The sequence below is a fragment of the Leuresthes tenuis genome, unplaced genomic scaffold (genome assembly GCF_036924035.1).
Source record: "Leuresthes tenuis unplaced genomic scaffold, fLeuTen1.0.hap1 SCAF_9, whole genome shotgun sequence".
Taxonomy (NCBI): Eukaryota; Metazoa; Chordata; class Actinopteri; order Atheriniformes; family Atherinopsidae; genus Leuresthes; species Leuresthes tenuis.
In genome coordinates this window covers 29,897,659-29,913,349 of record NW_027325363.1, presented here as the reverse complement: position 1 = coordinate 29,913,349, position 15,691 = coordinate 29,897,659, and the positions used below count along the sequence as shown (strand labels likewise).

The 15,691-nt window shown below is 41.6% G+C and overlaps 1 protein-coding gene across 1 annotated transcript in view; it reads left to right on the top strand.

Annotated features, from left to right (window-relative positions):
- Nucleotides 1-3,059: 3,059 nt before the first annotated feature.
- The window catches only part of epha4l (eph receptor A4, like), a 50,494-nt gene continuing 37,862 nt past the window's right edge, over nucleotides 3,060-15,691 (top strand). Inside the window, exons 1-3 of the mRNA XM_072392998.1 lie at nucleotides 3,060-3,367; nucleotides 4,947-5,014; nucleotides 7,275-7,938. Coding sequence (XP_072249099.1) covers nucleotides 3,280-3,367; nucleotides 4,947-5,014; nucleotides 7,275-7,938 — 820 coding nt within the window. The 5' untranslated portion in view covers nucleotides 3,060-3,279. The remainder of the gene's footprint in view (nucleotides 3,368-4,946; nucleotides 5,015-7,274; nucleotides 7,939-15,691) is intronic.

Below are 15,691 nucleotides of genomic sequence, written 5' to 3'. Positions count from 1 at the left end.
AGGTGCCATCTGGAGAGAGCAGAGTGGGCTGGTAAAAGGATAGAGGTGGGGTGGAGGGCTGGGGGTCTTCAGCAACTCCCCACCCACCCTATCCCATAAAAAAGGTTTCTGGATTGACAGGCAAATAAAGAAAATGATGAGAGACTAATCAATCAAAAATACTCTGACTCAAATAAAGGGAGACACCACTCACCATCACAGTCAGTCATCACTGGTTTAAACATTGGCGCCATTAATGGAACAACATCAAAAGTGTCCCATGGTGCTGCCCCCTTTGATTTTCCAGAGTACAGGCATTCTGATGGAGAAATGTAAAAATATTTACTGTGGTTTGTTAAATATTAGATCTTGTCTGTGATCATCATATTGATATATTTTGTCTTACAGAAACCTGGCTACAGCAGGAGGATCATGTTAGCATTAATGAATCAACTCCCTTTAGCTATTTACATTTTCACATACCTCGAATCACAGGCTGATGAGGAGTGACAGCTATCTTCAGATCAGGGTTTCCAATCTGACGTAGATCCAAGACTAGTTTTATCTCTTTTAAATCTCTGACTCTCATTTTTTCCACCCAAAGTGGAAATCACAAAAATCTCTTCTGTTTGTTGTTGTTTTTTTTTTAACTCAGTTAGTGCTTAGTGTAGATAAAGTCATTGTAGTGGTTGTATTTAATGTTAATGTAAATGTTGAAAATGACAACCTAAATAACTTTAATTCTATATTAGATTCAATTGGATTTTCTCAGTGTTCACAGACCTTCTCACTCTCTTAATCATACCATTAATCTTGTGCTGATTAATGGCATTGAGAGTGGACTGTATTTCCTCATAAACTTGTCTTATCTGACGAGCTATTGATAACTTTTGAGTTTACAGTACTTGACTACACAGCATCTGAGAATACATTTATTTATAGTAAGTGTCTATCAGAGTAATGCTGTAACTAAATTTAAAGAAATAATTCCTTTATTATTTTCTTCACTGACATGTGCAAATATTACAGAGGATACCTAAACTTTACTCCTGCAGAACTTGATTGTCTTGTTGACAGCATGACAACTTCAAAACGTTCAACATTGGACAACGTTGCCCCTCTGAAAAATAAATGAATCGGTCAGAAGAGGCTGATTCCTTGGTTTAATTCACAGCTGCAAGAAAGTTGAAAAGGAAGTGACCTTCCATTTACTTAGAGGTACTTTAAATAGTCTGGAAAGATAGTTTAATTACTTTTAAGAAAGCCCTTTGTGAAACTAGAACTGCTTACGATTCACCATTGATAGAAAAGAATAAAAACAATCTAAGGTTTTTTTTTCAGCACTGTAGCTAGACTGACTAAAAGTCGAAACTCTGTTGAGCCATATATTTCTTTAACTCTCAGTTGTGATGATTTCATAAGCTTCTTTATTGTTTATATCAAAGCGAAGATTTATGGAATCCTTCCTTCTATCATCACTGATGTATCATCAAGTACAGCAGTTTTAGATATAACTTTAGAGCCTGATTTATATTTTGTATTTAGTCAAACTCAAACTGAGCTGACAACAGCAACAGTCTCTTCTAAACCATGAACTTGCATTTTAGACCCAATCTCGACCAGACTGTTCAAGGAAGTGTTCCCCTTGATCAATGCCTCCATTGGATTTAATCAATCTGTCTTTGTCGACACACTATGTACCACAGACTTTTCAGTTTGGGGTAATTAAACCTTTACTTAAAAAAAACCTACTCTTGATTCAGAAGTATTAGCTAATTATCAAATTATATCTGATCTCCCTTTTATGTCTAAAATTCCTCAAAAAGGTTTTGAGTCAAAATGAAGCTGCCTGAATCTTGAATGCATGCAGCTGTATTTGAAATTTAAAGATGCAATATGTCACATCATAATACTTAAATATTTGTCTGATATGGGTGAAAAAATTTTTTTTTTTTACTTTACATCTCACATCAAATCAGCAGTCAGCCAGCTGATATGTATACAATAACTTGCTCAAAGATTCTCAGACAGGGTACATGCCTTCCAGTTGAATCACAGTCTCTGTAATCTGTGAAAGGCCACATTCCACTTAAAAAAGACACAATATTCCAAAGGTTCCTGTTATGGTTGTAGAAGCCTGTTGGTGTACAGTGTTTGCTGATGCAGATGCCCTGACCTGCCCACACAGTGACATCTCCTCTACAGATCATTGAAAGGTTGCCTACCAAATACGAGCCTATCTCATGAGAGCAATAGATGACCTGTGTAGGAGGACATAAAAGAGTGGGAACACCCCTCTGAAAAATCTCCAACCTGGACACAGCTGTTTTTTCTCAGACATGAACAATGCAGCCTTTGTTTGAAGGAAAACTGCAGAAGTAACATCAATGCCTGCACATCCTTTGCCTTTGCAGCAGATTAAAACACTAAGTCTACTCTCATACCATGATGATGGACCTGTGTGCATGTTTAATCATAAATACCAATTAAACCTTAGTAATATTAGAATAATACCAAGTGACAACAATATAGTGCATTCTTGCCACAGATCCCAAAGCAGCTATTGCCAATTTTACAAAGTGCAATACCATGTAATGCTAGGGATCTCACGCTCACGCTTGTTCTTTAATCCAATTTTGGAGGCAGAACAAACTTCAATATTTCCGCTAGGTGGCGACCTTGGTCCGAAGCAGCTCACCCCGGACAGCGTTGCGCTTGACTGGAGTAGCCTACATGCAGGATCAGCATAGTGTGCCTGCGAAGAGCACAGAGGGCAAAACTGACGCATTGCATTTCACTCATGCACTGATTCGCTTGGGAGCAACTTTGATTGTTTATTTAGAGTCAAGGGTAGTGAGATGCTTCTAAACTAACAGTATGTGCAGCAGCAGTTTGTTTTCACTGGTCAAAAACAAAGTAAAATCTCCCAAAGTTTATTTTTAGAATAACTATGATTCAGAGTTGTGGAGAGTTTTACTGAAAATGTCTCGCAGATAGGTCCCATCAGATAATCACTGGTACATGAGTAAGTAGGGGTGTGCGCGAGTGTGCAGTGGGTGTAGTTAATGATTATTTGCACCCTGCTCTCCTGTCCCCTACGTTTCCTTTATGGATTGACAAGCTCCGCGTCAAAGCGCACAGACCCGCCTCCTGCCTGTAGAGCGCTCGGTGCGGCTGTCTCCTGCTGTCCGCCTCAGAGCCTTATTCCACTGGGAAGAGAGGGAGGGAGAGAGGGGGAGCAGGACCTAAGAGAAGAACAACGGAAGAAAAAGAGGAGAGAAAAACGGGATAGGAACAGAAATGGCAGGGATTTTGTTCACGCTCACCTTTCTTTTTTCGGGGATTTCTGCATTTTTTTCTCCGGCACGGATATACCCCCCAAATGAAGGTAAGGTCGCGGAGAGGATTGAGCTGCCCCGGACTACTGACTCCATACCCGTTCCGTTTCTGTGCGCTTGCTCCGCGGGGTCACGTTCCGTAGCTCCAGATTACGAGTACGTAGGGCTACGATAAATTTGATGAAGGAAAAGCCAGACGGTCACCTTTACGTGGTGACTGTTTTTTTGCTGGGGTTACGCGGATGAAACTTGAAGAAGATGGAGTTTCCAAATGCGCATCGGCCGTTTCAGTTTCTGCTCTGGTTTTGATCGTGCGTGCGGGCACGAACAGTCTTTCTTTTGGCCCAGATAAAAGCTGTTTGGTCAAGGAAAAGAAGAAAGTCGAGCCTATATCTGGACAAAGCAACAATAAAATGCTACAAGCTTCCACATAAACGGAGGGAATTAGCGTGAATTACGGGTCACTGCAAGACTCGAGTGCTCTGCATACATCGGAGTGACCAAGCAGCTCTTCATCCATCCGTTTCAGAGCTGTTTGCAGTCATCGCTCCTGCTGTCACTCTGCATTTCTGTTCAAAATTCTTAAACAGTTGAATTGCGCTGTTTTGCGCATTTCCATAATCGATTAATAAAAACAAATTCTGTTCCGTTCTCTGCTTCTGTTTTTTTTTTTTTTTTTTACTGAAGAGCAGAGGAATTTTCAAGTGCAAACTGAGCATGTTGTGACCGACTCAAGACATGCGCTCCGGAGTTGCCTTCACACAGTCCAGAGCCAAAGATTATTAGAATTTGAAATGTAATGCCCAATACAGAATTATGAGTCTATAAATTCATATGATTTGTTAGATCATATGTTCACGAAATGCAACTCTGTGTCCTGTCCTGTCGCAACCCAATCAGATTCTGGTTCTGTTTATTTTTAAAGAAACATTTTCAAATTATAAAATGGCTTACACTGTATTGTTCCAGTCAACTATTATATTGAGAAACATTGAGAATTATTAATTAATCTACGTATTTATTGTAAGTTGTTTATTGAACATTTAACATTTAAAAAAGACCCTGTTCATGCAGGGTGACTTTTGATTCAGTTTTAGTCCTATTAAATAAAACTATATTTGATAAGTTCTTCTCGTGTTAGACTTTTTCTCTACAAGGTTTTGTGCGAGACTGACTGACAAAGACATTTTAAACGCTTTCCCTCTTCAAAGAACAAGTTTATGCTCAGAATTTCAATTAATCACGCTTAAAGCCGACTGTGAGCAAAGGGAAAAATGATATAGACAAGCCGAGGAATGGGTTTGTCCGTCGTAGAAAATCATTTACTTAACGGAAATCAGTCGAAAGGACTGTAAAATAAAGTAAATAATTATGCAAAACAAAACATTTAGACATGTAGTTTATATGACTATTTGACTCAGGCTTTTTATCCACCCCTGCGCTGATGTTCAGTATAAATGTATTTGTCATGTTGATAAATCACTTTAACATTTATTTTATTAATTTAAAAATTAGAACGCTAATATCCCTCCGCGGTGTGTTAGGTCGAATTACGTTAAATATGCCAAAGCTAAAGTTGTGTGGCCAGTCTGCGACTACATGCTCACGTCTACTACTCTTGTTTTCCAGTCACGTTATTGGACTCCAGATCTGTTCAGGGAGAGCTGGGATGGATCGCCAACCCGACAGAAGGAGGGGTAGGTACTGCAAAGAAGTGCTCCCTTGTTAGGACGCACGGTCTCCTGTTGAGCAAAAATAAAGAGATAATATCCATTATTGGCAGGAGCTGTGAGTGAACCACCAGATAGACACCCAGTACCATTTGATAAGGTTCAATCTTTTTAAGAAAATCTTTGTTGGTGATTTATTGTGCTGCTGTTTGTCTTGTCAGGATAGTCGCTCAGACTGAGAGCATTTCTTTTATAGGAGACTGGAATATGGATAAATGTGAATTAGATTTTTTTTTGTGTGTGTGTGTGTGAGCATGGAGACCCTTTTCCACACCCTCAGGGCCCCATGAGGTTCCTGAACCCCTCACTCTATAGGCACCCCACTCAGCCCCATTCTCCTGCCCCCCTTCTCTCCAACCACTCTGTAATGGTCAGATGCAGGGGCTGATACTGCAGCAGGCGTCAGGTTTCCTGAATAGACGCAGGATTGAATCGGTCTTTGTGGAGAAACTTTATATCCCTTTCCACCATTCGGCATATGAGAGAGGAGAGAGGAGTTTGGCAGCTGAAAGAAGGTCCTCTAAAATGGATGAATATGAGGAAAGTGCAGTCGGCTTCGGCTCTAGCTGCAGGACGACCAACTATAAAACCAACAGGGAAGAGAGTTGACAACATGCCTGATCCAACAGTCTAAGTGGGGTACCAGTAGCTCTGATAGAGAAAGAATATAGGATGCAATGGGGCTCTCATAGACCACATGCATTAGATATACTGAGAAAACTGCTTAACCATCTCAGTTAGACCATATGGAAATAGACAAATTCATTAGTGTCGGAATGAATAATTGTTCAAAATTAACATGTAACAGTAATCACCCTTGCATTTCTTTTACTTGCACAGGTGAGACAAGTGAGCCTTTCAATTTGTATTAAAATTAATATGAATCAGCAACAGTCATGTCAGATAATAAAGTTAAACCCAATGGAACAGCAGACCACCATGTGCAGCTGTTGCAGTCTGTCCGTGTGAGCCTTCCTGAGTGAACTAGTGCTGCGCTCAGGTCTTCCCCTCGGCCATTTTATCACAAACAAGTGATTGACAGGGTCCTGGCAGCCCTTGCAAGCCTGCATTCACCCTCTCATTATGACCAATTGGCCTCATTTTCCCCTTTCCTGCTATCAGTGAAAGGTGCAGTCTTATCTCAGCCACGCTAGATTTCCCCAACAAAAGAGGGTCAAAGGGAAGCGAGCAAAATGCAATGGAGCATCAGGGATGGAAAGACATTTTCTTAAATCATACAGCAGCAGCTGTATTTAGTATTATCCTGCTCTACTCTGGGGAAAAAATTCCCTAATCCAGATTGTTTATGATAAGGCAATTCATATCTGGCAGCGTTACTCATATTTTGTTTATTTTGTACAGTTTTCTAAATGGTTAAAGCTACAGCGGCCAAAGACCTGTCTGCTCATGTTTAGACTCCAGCTCAGTCATAACTTTATTTAAAACACACAGTGAAAAACTGGAGAGAACACACTGCTTTGAGCCTCTGAAGACATGCTTGTATTTGCTCAACAGTACTTGGTCCAGAGGGAAACTGTATCATAAGTATAATAAACATTCCCTCCTGGCAAAAATAAGCCAGGCCGTGCTGGACAAAGTAGTCCATGCACCCACATCAGCGTCCAGGTCCTGCTCATTAATGTAGATGTAAAGCAGGCCTGCGCAGATCCTTAGCACTTGTTTAGAGATTGTCTGTGTCAACATAATCCTCTGTTAACATTCCTTCTTTTACATATACTCATGTTCTGAACCATCCAGGTCTGTGGTTGTGTGTGTGTGTGTAAGTGTGTGTAAGAAGTGGATTTTGTATACCATTCCATGAGTAATTGAACTAAAAATCATTGAGGCATAGAACTAATTACATGCATTTCCTTTCTTATATCCGAATATTAACAGCATTGCGTTTTTGAATTATGACCTAACAGGTCATGTCATTCATAAACACGAGTTAAGTTTAAGCACTAGCTCTGCTGTTAATCAAATATGAACTACAGCAAAGAAACCAAATGCTTCTTTGGTGTGAACTTGCTGCCAGTCATGTTCAGTACTTACACAGCTCATTTTATTTATGATATTTATTCAGATACTCTTAAGCTTAAAAACCCTGCTGCTTTTCTCAGTTTACCTTTAGTTATGGTTTGCACCATATGTAACTAAGTAAGCAGACAGAAAATTTCATCAAGTTTGATAATAACCTTGTAACATTTTCAATGCATTCCATCCCCAGTGGGAGGAAGTGAGCATTATGGACGAGAAGAACATCCCCATCCGGACATACCAGGTGTGTAATGTCATGGAGCCAAATCAGAACAACTGGCTCCGCACTGACTGGATCCCGCGTGGAGGAGCCCAGCGTGTGTACATTGAGATCAAGTTCACTCTTCGGGACTGTAACAGTCTACCGGGGGTTATGGGAACCTGCAAGGAAACCTTCAATCTGTACTACTACGAGTCCAACAATGACAAAGAGCGCTACATTCGGGAGAACCAGTTCAACAAGATTGATACCATCGCTGCAGATGAGAGCTTCACACAGGTGGACATCGGCGATCGTATCATGAAGCTAAACACGGAGGTCCGTGATGTCGGTGCCTTGACCCGGAAAGGTTTCTATTTGGCCTTCCAGGATGTTGGCGCATGCATTGCACTTGTTTCAGTCAGGGTTTTCTACAAGAAATGTCCTTTATCTGTGCGGAACTTGGCCCAGTTTCCTGATACCATAACTGGGGCCGATACTTCCTCACTGGTGGAAGTTCGTGGCTCATGTGTGGATAATTCAGAGGAGAAGGAGGTGCCTAAGATGTACTGTGGAGCTGATGGGGAGTGGTTGGTTCCCATTGGTAACTGCCTGTGCAATCCTGGATATGAGGAGCGTAATGCAGAATGCCAAGGTAAAGATCTGACACTTCTCTCCAGTTGTCTAGCACTTACAGTTTTTAGAACAGCCTCCACTCTTACAACATCCCGTCTGTCCCTTCCCCCATCTCCAGTTCTTTGTCTTTATCCCCATCATTTGTTCCCTTTGTCCTACCCTCTCCTCACTCAATTCAGCCACCTCTCACTCTGTTGGGTGTTTTTATCTTGTTGCGCTTCTTCTGCTCTAGTCTTCTTTCCAGAGTCAGGTTGGCTGATAGAGGCAGTGATGACTGTAAATGGACTCATTAGCAGGCCCACTGGGAGGTGTTGTGCAAAGGGATGTGTCCCGCGAGAACTGGTGAAAGTGGGAGAGGAGTGTAAAGCTCCAACTGGTTCGCACCACCACTGAGTCTTTCACCCCCACCTGTTCTTTCTCTTGTTCCCAGTGGAACCCTAAGCTGGGAAAGGAGATAGACAGCTTTAGAGGAGCAGAGGGAGGAGGAGGAGAGAGAAAAGATTTATGATTCCAAGCAGGTATGAGAGGAGTGAAAATGCACTGTTGTGAGATGGGGTTGAAATGGGGCTATCTGGTAGGGAGGAATTGTTTCTTGTGGACAGTTATTCTAATCTCATCTGCAGCTATTCTACATCTAACACTTTGATAACGATTAAAGGTGTCGTCCTCCAGATTCGTTAAGATTTTATGCATAATAGTGCCATTAATTTATTATTAAAGTAATTTCATATGATAGTCCAATAGACATGTTCAAATTCCTACAGCTGTTCATAATTTTTTTTCCAAGTATCTGCACTCATTTAACTTACTTTTTGTATTAGGTTGTGCTGTATGACACTGTTTTGTTGATAACATACTATAATACTAAGCAGCTGTTTTGTGGATCACATTCAGTGTTTTGCCAGATGGAGGTGCAGTTGTAATCTGGCCAAGAAACTGGATGCCAATTTTGACTTGATGGTTTACTGGTAGACCCATCCACCCACCATCACCATCACACACAAAAAGCAGTGGGCTGCAGCAGTGAGGGGTCAGAGGCTGGGCATGGGTGATTAACAAGGGGTGGCCCACTCCACCTCTCCTAATTTATGATGAAGCCTTTATCTTGGAGGACTAATTGCATGACAAACAGTTTGTTGATTTAGGGTTACCACTGGCTGCTTGGGGGTGGGGAAGGTGAAGGGGTTGTCACAAGTTTTCACAGATAGGTTACTGTGTGTCTCTGTGGAAAAAATAAAAAAGCATCACATGAGGTAGTAGAGTTGTCTTGGAATAATGCCATCTCCTCTGCCGCTTGCTTTAGATAGCTCCAGACTGATTTGTATTCCAAAAGTCACTTTCAAAGAAGCATATGAAGGTGGGGAGGGAAGAAAGTCAGAGGGTAGTTAGTTACAGACTTTAATTAGTCTCTGGCTTTCTGTCATGCAGTCCGCTATGATAACTTCTCATATTTCAAATAAGAATGAGATTGTACATCTCATGCTGTAGATCATTACTTTAATTTGCTTGAAACACTAATGCAGACTTCCAATCAGTTTAATTTCTGCTGAGATAAATAACTGTTACACTCTGAAGAAGGCAGTAGAGAATTGGAACCATTGATATGAGTAATTCAGCTGCGTCATGTTTGCCGGCCTGGCAATGGTATTGCTACTTCTCAAGCCAATACATCCATTTAGATCACATATCACTGTTTCTGCTTAAGTGTTTAGGTGAAAAAATGCCAATACAGCGACTTTGTTCTTTAGCTTCAGTTACACTCTAATCTTTTTAAACATGTCACTTTCAGTCAGTGTGGACCAGCTCCAGTGACTGGAGGGTTGAAAGGTGCTGCCCACTGTTGGCCTGCAAGAGTACTGAGGAGCTTGTTTACGTTCCCTGGTCAGACAAGAAGCTCCCCTTTTCTGAGCACATCTTGACTAAAGAGCTCAGACAGAAGCTTGTTTTTGGGGAGGGCAGATATCCAGGGAGAGCTTTGGGTTTTACGTTGGATAGAATCTTGTGACATTAAAACATCTTAGAAACAGTACACAAGTGGTTAAAGTTTGAACGTGTACTTTTAAAGGTTCTCTAATGTGCACATAGCTCAGCTGTCAGCTGTCTGAAATAGGCCACTGGTTCCCAGCCTCCTCCATCATTGTTTGAGGCAGCAGCAGAGCCGACTGAAGCTATAGATGTTTGGAGAGAAAAGGGGGTGAATGGGGGAGCTGATGGGACACACAGGACTTGTATTCTCCACCCCAACAGAGATCAAGGGTCAAAACCTTCTGCATCCATCTTGCTGCCGCGTCTGACAAGGTCGTGGATCCAGGATTGATTAAGACATCAGAATTTTGACAGCTGCGCTGGAAGAGTGTGTATATGTGTCTGCATTTGAGGTGGTTCAAGGGTGATCAGGGTGTACTCCCTGGGCCAAGGCAAAAGAGGCAACCAAGGAACTGAGGGCCAAAACCCCCCTGGTCTGAGGAGAGAGTATTTGGGATCCTTTTCCTTGTTAACTACCTCCCCCACATCTCTGTGGTCAGGAAGTACTCTCGCTCTTCATCTGGTGAGGTGCTGTAGTGCTGATGAGGTGGTGGAGAAAGAGTGAGAACTCTGCACTTCATGGTGGGGAAATGATAATTAACAGTTTTTTTGTCCTTGAGTGAGAAAACGTTTGTCCAACAGTATGCTCTGGCTGCAGTTTACCCCCCACCTGGCTGTAATGTGTGTTTTCAGGAAAATCTGCACATTTCAAGTTCTATGTGTGTATTTGCCTCAAGTTGCACTCGTTCACGTGTGTGTGCTGAGGGTCTCAGATGCTTGTGACACTGCAGAGCTCAGTGAGCTGTGAACTGATCCTCAACAACTCAGTCAATACCCATAAAAACACGTGCAGACTTCTTTGAGAGATCCATGGGTCCACAACATTTACATGCTGGTGAAAAGAGTGGCGTACTAAGGAGGTGGAGTCTACTCACCATTTAAACAGCATATCAGCTTGGTGCATACATGAGATGATCTACTCAGCGTATTCAGCGGCACAAACAGAGTAAACACCTACCTCTATGACATGGTTGATACAAACAGGACGTGCTTGTTTTGATGTCAACAGCAAAGAAGAATTAAACCTTTGGATAAAGAAATTGACTCAATGGCTTGAAGATTATTATCGGTCTTTTTTTTTTTTTTGTTGCTCCTCCCCTATCTCTTGTTGTCACTCCCTGCCATTCTTCCACTCATATGTCTGTTTTCCTTCTTGAAACAGTCTTTCTTTAAACAGAGTTACCAAGGCCTCCAGGACTGCTCCCAAAATGGCATGCCTAAAGGCTCAATCAGCTGTCAGGAATGTCTGGATTGTCAACAGACATCTGTCTCCTGTATTTTCAGTGTTTAAAATGTTGTTGGCCCTGCTGATGCCTTTTTAGAACAATTCAACATGTTGAATCAACGTCAGGTCTGTCAGTGAGAGAGGTCCCTCTGATTGGCTGCATAGCACTGAATGAGCTCTGTAGTACATTCATGGGACATTGAGGGTTTAGGGATGAAGTTTCTCTCCTGTGTCTTGCTCATTCTATGTGTTTGTGGGTCTCTTATTATCTCATTCGTTCTGTTGGCAGTGTTAAATACTCACTTGGGAGCTTTGTTCTAATTTCACGAATGGTAAATGGACTGTACTTGTATAGTGCTTTTCTAGCTTATCTGACCACTCAAAGTGCTTTCACACTACATGCCACATTCACTCACACACTCATACAGCACGCTACACAGTGCTTTGCTCTAAGCATTCATACACTGATGGAGGCAACATGCGGTCAGTGTCTTGCTCAAGGACACTTCGACATGTGGCCCGGAGAAGCCAGGCGTTGAACCACCGACCTTCTGATTGGTAGGCGACTGCTCTTCCTCCTGAGTTACAACCACCCACTAAGTAATGCTTTTATACCATCGGTCCCCGATGGCTTTAAATATACAGACTCTGTCTCTTGCTCTCCCTCTTCCGTTGTCCTCTCCCTCCTCCTCTGCGCATACACAAATTAAGTATTTGTATCTTCTTTTATGCTGACTTGGCTTCTTTGTTTTTTCCCCTTTATGTCTTCTGTCTCCTTAAAAATCCCTTTTCTTCATTGACTCTTTATCTGCGTTTATCCCTTTCAATTTTTTTAATCTAAATTCTGTTAACCATTTTCACCCAGAAACACCATCTTTCTTCAGCTCTTTTTTTACCTCTCTGCACCAGCTTCCTGTCTGTCGTGGCAGCACCAGGAAGTGGACTGAATAATGAGATTATACCATCACTGATGGGAGGAAGGTGGCCACACACTGAACCTCATCACTCGTCACCTTTCTCAAACACGCATTCACAAGTGACACTCCAATTCTGAACATCTACGCACACACAGAGAAAGAGGTTTTACTGCATGAAATCAAGATATGCATGCTCATTCTGATCAAGCAGATTTATAAGTCTTGGAGCAGACATGAAAAAAGTAGTGTCTAGCAACAGACACATATGTACAGTTGATGAACAAACCCACACACGTACAGAGAGAGATATGAGCAGAGTGCAGAAGAACGGAGGTAAATGTACTCATCACTTTCGCTGCCACCAGAGAGGCTCATTTTGTGCTTCTGAATAGAGACGAGGAATCTATTATCAACAGAGAGCAGGAGAGAACAACAGGTACAGAGAGACAGGACAAAATGTCTCATGAGCGATCCTCTACCACCCTCCCATTCCTGCTGAAATTATTCCTTAAAGAATTTCTAAATTTTTGTTCCTGTTTAACCACTCAAATGGTTAAAAAAGAATACTCTCTTTACTAGATGGAGGAGGGGCTGCTGGTGGTAATTCAGCCATCATTAGCAGAGGTGATGAAATGTTTTTCCTGCTCCGGCAGCCGTCCTGCCTCTGTGTTTGTTCCTTTTGCAGTTCTCAGCACTCATCACCCCTCTCTATTTCTCCTCACAGTCCCCTGTTTAGGCCAGGAAGCCACTGGTGATCGAGCATGACCCCACTCACAGTGGCAGCAGTCCCACAGCGCCAGCCACACTGCAGTGTGTATGATCATACTAGCACAAATAATAAACTTTTAAGTCTTACAATTTTTTCCCCAGAGAATATCAAGCCCCCTTTCAGAATTTACTGCTGTTCTTTGTTTAACCCTGGAACACTAACGTACATTTTTGTATAACCATCACTAACGTTAGGTGGATTTTACCTCATATAATATACACGCCCAAAAAATATTTCTCATCAAAATATATCAAAAGACAACAATATATGGATAATTTAAGTACCCTTCTTATATTTCCTGCTATACAGTGCCACATAAAACAAAAAAAGGTACCATGTTGCAACATGATAAAAATGCTCTAAAATTTGTGAAGAATTATTAACCGAGATTCATATAATAATAATAATAATAATAATAATAATAATTACGAAATAGAAAATTAAGTAAAATAATTTCCTAACATGACATGAAACTTTTTATTTAGTATATTATTGGAGAAAGCACTTTATACATTGTGGAGTTAGAAACATTGATCATTAGATATTAAAGCAGTGCTTCTTTGTTTAGTTTCCATGTGGCCTGTAATTACACACTGCCACTGGTGTCCAATAAGAACCATGCCACTTTATATTGTATGTTATTAGTTCAGCCTGGTTTTAAGGTGAGACAAGTACAGGTCAGTTAAGAGATTATGAGCTGCTTTGCTTTCAGAACATTTTTCACGATTAGTAGAAAGAAAACATCAAATACACATTTTGGTGTGGGAATATATTTGTTCTATTGGACCTTCGTCAGTGCATATTTTAAGGGAAATGTCTCATTTCCATAAAAAAAATGGAAGAACACTACTAATTGCTTTAATGTTAGTAACCAGCTGCTAAGGTTTCCTACTCGTGCTGAAAATTTACTTAAAAATTAGACCCTAGTCACTTGTAGTGTCTCCACTTAAGTTTGCGAGGATGCATTTTTCAGATGGCTTAAATATTCTTTTGTAAAATCTCCCGATACTTCAGATTACCTTTGAAATTCCCAAAATGAGAGAATCAAGCTTTTTATTGGACAGAGAGGACACATCATTCTCTTGATGGCATAGTCTGTGTTTGTACAGCTAACATGGCTGTCAGTCACCATCTGCAGCATATGTGCCATAGAAGTGTAAAATATAAACATTTCCCCCTCCTCTCCTCTTTTTAAAAAGCATCCTCTCTTTGAAGCCTGTGATGGAAAGAGAGACGATTAAAGCAGTCAGCAAGCAAATTAGCATGTCAAAAGGCCTTGAATCAATACCCCAGCTCTCCACCAACACAACCCGGCAGTCCTCTCACCCCCCACCATCTCTCCAACCATCCCTGCCATTCTCCCCATTCCTCTGGCTGTTTCCCTTCTTCTTCCTCTATTTTCTCCTGCACTCCACTCTTGTTCCCTTGCTCTCTCTTTCTCCTTTAATGTTTTCCTTTCCACTCTCTCAACTGGCAGATGGATGGAGAGAAGGTGCAGGGTTTATAAAGAGAGATGGATGGATGTATAGGCAGAGAAAGATGGGTAGAGAGGGAGAAGTGGACAGCCATCAAGTGGGCATGGGTGGACTGTTTTGTTGAACAGGAGGTTATGAAAGAGAAAGAGGGCCCCTGCCACCTTCTTTGTGCTGAGAGAGGCAGAACAGACCCCTCGCCAAGAAGAGCAGAGGAAACAGAGATGAGGAGGCAGGGATGGAGGTAGGGAGGGAAAAAAGACAAAAGATGTGGGAGAAGTTATATGGAAAAAGATTTTGTTCCAGTCTGGCAACTATACTTTTCCTGTACTTAATCCATCAGCTCACCACTGCTTGAAAATCCCTCTGATCTGATGCAATATGCCACTAATTGCATGGAGATTGTATGTGTGGGAACCATTATCTATAATTATTCTGTGCATCTATTTTGACAAGCATATCGCATGCTATATCATAAACTTGTATTAATGTTCCAATCCGGTTGTGTGATCTGAGCCTGGTGACAAAGCAGCTCCTCAGATGGACGGCCAGCTCTCCATCCCTATCTGACAATGGGAAGCTGATTGCAAACACCTTGAAAGTGTTTTATCTCTCCCTGTCTCTTTTCTCCTGCTGATTTCTATCTTAAGCTCCCTCAGTCCTGCTGGGCCAGTAGTAGGTGGTCTTTTCTTCTCTTTAGTTGTCATCCCTTTTCTCCGGGGGCACAGAGTTCAGTGTCCAAATCAAAAGCTGCTCCGTAGCAATCAGTTAGGGGTTATGACAAAAAGCCTTGCAATAAAGGGCTGCTGTGTAATCTGATGGGCCCTAAGACTGGACGATGCAGTGCCCATTTTAATGAGCTGAGATCCCCCTTTTCTTATCATGGTGCTGGAGGAAATGGAACACTGCTTCATTCTCTCTGGAAAAGCACACTCACACTACAATGTGTGATTAGAATTGAGGAATACTGCATTGGTCTTAGGCTGCTTAGCTTAGCCAGGGTGCCAGTCAGAGTCCCAGTCTGACAAAATATAATTATTGTTACATGGCCTAAGATCCTACAACAGAAACTTAAACACAGTTCAGTTCCCACAAGCCAAGCTTGTGCAACCAAAATGACAACTAATTCCACCCAATGCAACAATCCTCAGTGATTCTGCAGCGTAAAAAATGTTACAAACAACAGCAACCTGACCCAATTCCCTCAGTCCCAAAGTCAGCGCTCTTTCAGTTATTTCCTTCACCTTTAAGACCACTTGTTCAGTGAAATTAATTTCAGTGTTGTTCTGAGAAGAGTGAGACCT